At 36.4% G+C, this 3,421-nt stretch overlaps 1 protein-coding gene across 1 annotated transcript; it reads left to right on the top strand.

The window, feature by feature from the left end:
• Positions 1-1,930: 1,930 nt before the first annotated feature.
• Positions 1,931-2,794, top strand: LOC107724665 (T-cell ecto-ADP-ribosyltransferase 1-like). Its single transcript, XM_016533673.1, has 2 exons — positions 1,931-1,981; positions 2,057-2,794. Exons 1-2 carry the CDS (start codon positions 1,931-1,933, stop codon positions 2,792-2,794), a joined length of 789 nt encoding a protein of 262 aa, XP_016389159.1.
• Positions 2,795-3,421: the final 627 nt, after the last annotated feature.

The following is a 3,421-nucleotide window of genomic DNA, read 5'->3' as shown; positions in this document are numbered from 1 at the left end:
TGCAACATGTTTTACATGTAAAATAATACTTACACGTTATTTAGCGTTTACACGTTACAACCTATAGGCTACTTTAAGTTCTCTTGTTCAAAGTAGTTGCAATTTTCAGAAACATTCTTGATCATTTTTGGCCATGTTCCATAACTATCTAGCTAGGCTATCTGTCCTTTTATATAGTTTTATAAAACTCATAAAAGTTATTTTAAAAATCATAAAAGTTATACTTTAAAAAGTTATTCTATAATTGATTAATTACTTTTTTAAAGTAACTTACCCAACACTGACTGGATGTTGTTAGACCAAACTAAATAGGGTGAACCTAACCTCTGTTTACTGTAATGTTACTCTAAGTGTTGATGGGAAACCCATGGCATGACCAAACCAAAGCTACTATCAGGGAAAGTATTGTTGATCGGCTTATATCGATAGCAGTGGTCGTGACCTCTGACTAGAAATAATGTTGCTTTATTCAAGTGTGTACAGATCTATGGGGACTGAACACAATCACTTTTGGAACAAACAGACATAGGAGCAGCCATCAAATAGTATTAGTCAGTTACCTCTGCCTAATAACCAAGGGCCAGATTACTAAACAGGACAAATTAGAGTTAGAGCACAATTCCATGAAAGCGCAGATGGGAGGGAAAATTCTGCGTGTGATTTACTGACAATGCACACATTAAAGAACAGACGCAGCCAGATCATTTCCACAATGACCAGTGCAATCTACCAAGAGCAGCGCAAATTACCGCCTGCTTTAAGGCATGCTTTTTGGGCGTTAAATAATGGTGCAAATAGGCTACCAGTAATTTGACGAGCGCAAACAAAATCGCATTGCGTGATTAATTTTAATACTCTGCGTCTGAAAGGGAAACTCCTACAAATGCATATTCAATAGCTGAACCAACAGCATCAAAAAAGAGACTGGCTTCATTAAAAGGTGTAGGTGTATAAAACTCAATGAATAGAGATTATATCATTGTGCTTTCAACCTCTTCTGTTTTTCTGCTGAAATCAAAATAAGGCAAAATCGTCTTCATCAACAATTTCCATCATGTACCATTATTACACATTTTGAGGAGATCAGGCTGAAAACATCTGGCATGTTAGACAGACAGGGACTCAAGAGTTTGTCAAGTGTGAAACCACACAAACACCAGATCTTCACAGGTTATAATGATCTACACACACACACACACACACACACACACCTTCACTGCACGTCTTTAGTAAATCCTGACAGTACTATTTTAACAGCAAAAGTAAATCTGGCCCCATGACTGGTTAGTATGTGATCGTGAGGTCCGCTAATGACCAGTGCGAGATCTCTGAGCGACATGAGAATCCCAACGAATGAGTACAATAAGAGCATAGAGTTAACTAGAATAATCAATTTAAATTAAAATCTATTTAAATTAAATTATTTTGTGCACCGAAAAGACAGAACACGCAAGAAGCCTTCAGCCACCATTGGATACCTTCATTCGGCCAATTGGGTGGACCTTACACCTTAGTTTTTTTTAGTGTCTATAAAAACATACTGATACATGTCTAACTGTTGTCTGTGAACTTGTATGAAATCATATAAGTTGATTAATTCAACACACACACACACACACACACATTATCAGGGATATAAAACAGCCAATTTTCTCATCTTTTGGTTTGAGGAGTCGTTGGCGTCCCTCTGAGTGGCTGACTTTTCTGATCTCCTGAACTCCTAAAAAAACTAAAAGAAAACACTGACATCTGACAACAAGAGAGAACAATATTCTCAGGTAAATTTGGTGTTCACATGAAAGGTCAATGTACATATTGCTTTCTATTATACTGGTTTAGTATTTGTGAAACACTGTTGTGTTTCTTGTCTTTCAGCATCTGCTCTTCACTAGATCTACAAGATCATCTAAAGGGATCTGATTGAATCAAGATGCTGCTGATCATTGAAGCTCTTCTTCTCATTTTAGCTGCTCTAGGACAGGTAAGCTTGGGTTCTAGTATGAATATTACAGACATGAATACTGATGATTGATCATTATGATTCCTGTTGCTGCAGGATCACAGAGCTGCTGCTGTTGAAGGACAGCCATTTCCATTAAATATGGCAACAAATTCAGTTGATGATCAGTATGAGGGCTGTAGAGAGAACATGGCAAACCAGGTGGAGAAAGAATATCTAATAAAGGAACGTAAGAACTCAGAATTTAATTTAGCTTGGAGAAAAGGTGAAACGAGATTTAAGAAGCCAGAAGATAAATTGACAAAGAATCATTTAATCGCCATTTATGTGTACACTGATAGTCAAGTATTTAAAGACTTCAATAATGACGCTCGTTCTGGTAAACAAAATTACAAAGACAAGTTATACAAATGGTATTCACTTCACTTTTTGTTGACAGATGCTATACAGATTCTGAAGCAACAAAACAAATGCATTAAGACTTATCGTGGTACAAAAGTTAAATTTAATGAGGATGTTAAGAACCACGAGGTTCGTTTTGGCTCATTTGCATCATCGTCTCTTAATAATGAAAGAGCAAAATTTTTTGGAACTGTATCTTGTTTTGAAATCCACACTTGTGAAGGTGCTGATGTGACAAAATATTCTAAGCTTAAACGTGAGCAAGAGGTGCTGATTCCTCCATATGAGAAGTTTAAAGTCATTGATGTCAAGACAAAAGGTCAGGAAGGTGCCTGGTGTGACATTGTGTTCACTTTGGAAAGCACTGGTAGAAAAAGTGACTTAAACTGTGCTCTAAGTAAATCAACAAAGTCCATCAGGGCTCAAAATTAACTTTTTTACTTGGTAGCACTGGTGCTCCCAACTTCAAAAAGTTAGGAGCACCAGCAAAAATTTAGGAGCACTCACCAAAAATTTAGGAGCACCACAACTACAAATTATATATTAACAGATTTTATCCTTACATTCTTAACTTTAATGCAGATTTTGTATTGGTTAATATTAGCTGTCAATCTCTCAGTCACTGCTTTCCGCTAACTACCGCGAGAAAAAGAAAGGGCTGAAGAAGAGAGAAAATGAAAAGAACACTGACAGATTTCTTTTGTAAATAACCTAAAGTTAAGTTCTTCTTTGGCAAGTGTTAGGATGGTGTATGCGGTGTTAAATTTTACATTCAGCTCTGCCAGTTGCACCGAACGGCTGGCAGCTAGGGGTGTGCGATATTGACAAAATTATATCTCGATATTTTCTGGGATTTTATCGATAACAATAATTTGACTGAGTGTTACTGTGCTGATATCTTAAGGACTACAGTGGACAGCTGACTCCTAAAATTTTTAATATTCATATTCTGTGTGGTGGTCAGTTCACAGCAGTGACAGAAATGAATCTTTTCCAATAAGTTTAAATAGATTTTTACCTTTTATGGTCATTTTTACCTTAAAGCCATTTTTTCTAAAA

This window comes from Sinocyclocheilus rhinocerous, unplaced genomic scaffold (assembly GCF_001515625.1).
Source record: "Sinocyclocheilus rhinocerous isolate Xijiao unplaced genomic scaffold, SAMN03320098_v1.1 scaffold2290, whole genome shotgun sequence".
Lineage (NCBI taxonomy): Eukaryota > Metazoa > Chordata > Actinopteri > Cypriniformes > Cyprinidae > Sinocyclocheilus > Sinocyclocheilus rhinocerous.
Note: the sequence above shows the minus strand (reverse complement) of the source record. Positions and strands in the feature narration are given on the sequence as shown.

Bases quoted from the DNA above. Each gene is read 5' to 3' on its own strand.
- LOC107724665 (XM_016533673.1), top strand. From the start codon at position 1,931: ATGCTGCTGATCATTGAAGCTCTTCTTCTCATTTTAGCTGCTCTAGGA. The intron at 1,982-2,056 runs GTAAGCTTGGGT...CTGTTGCTGCAG, and splicing joins TTTTAGCTGCTCTAGGACAG to GATCACAGAGCTGCTGCTGT.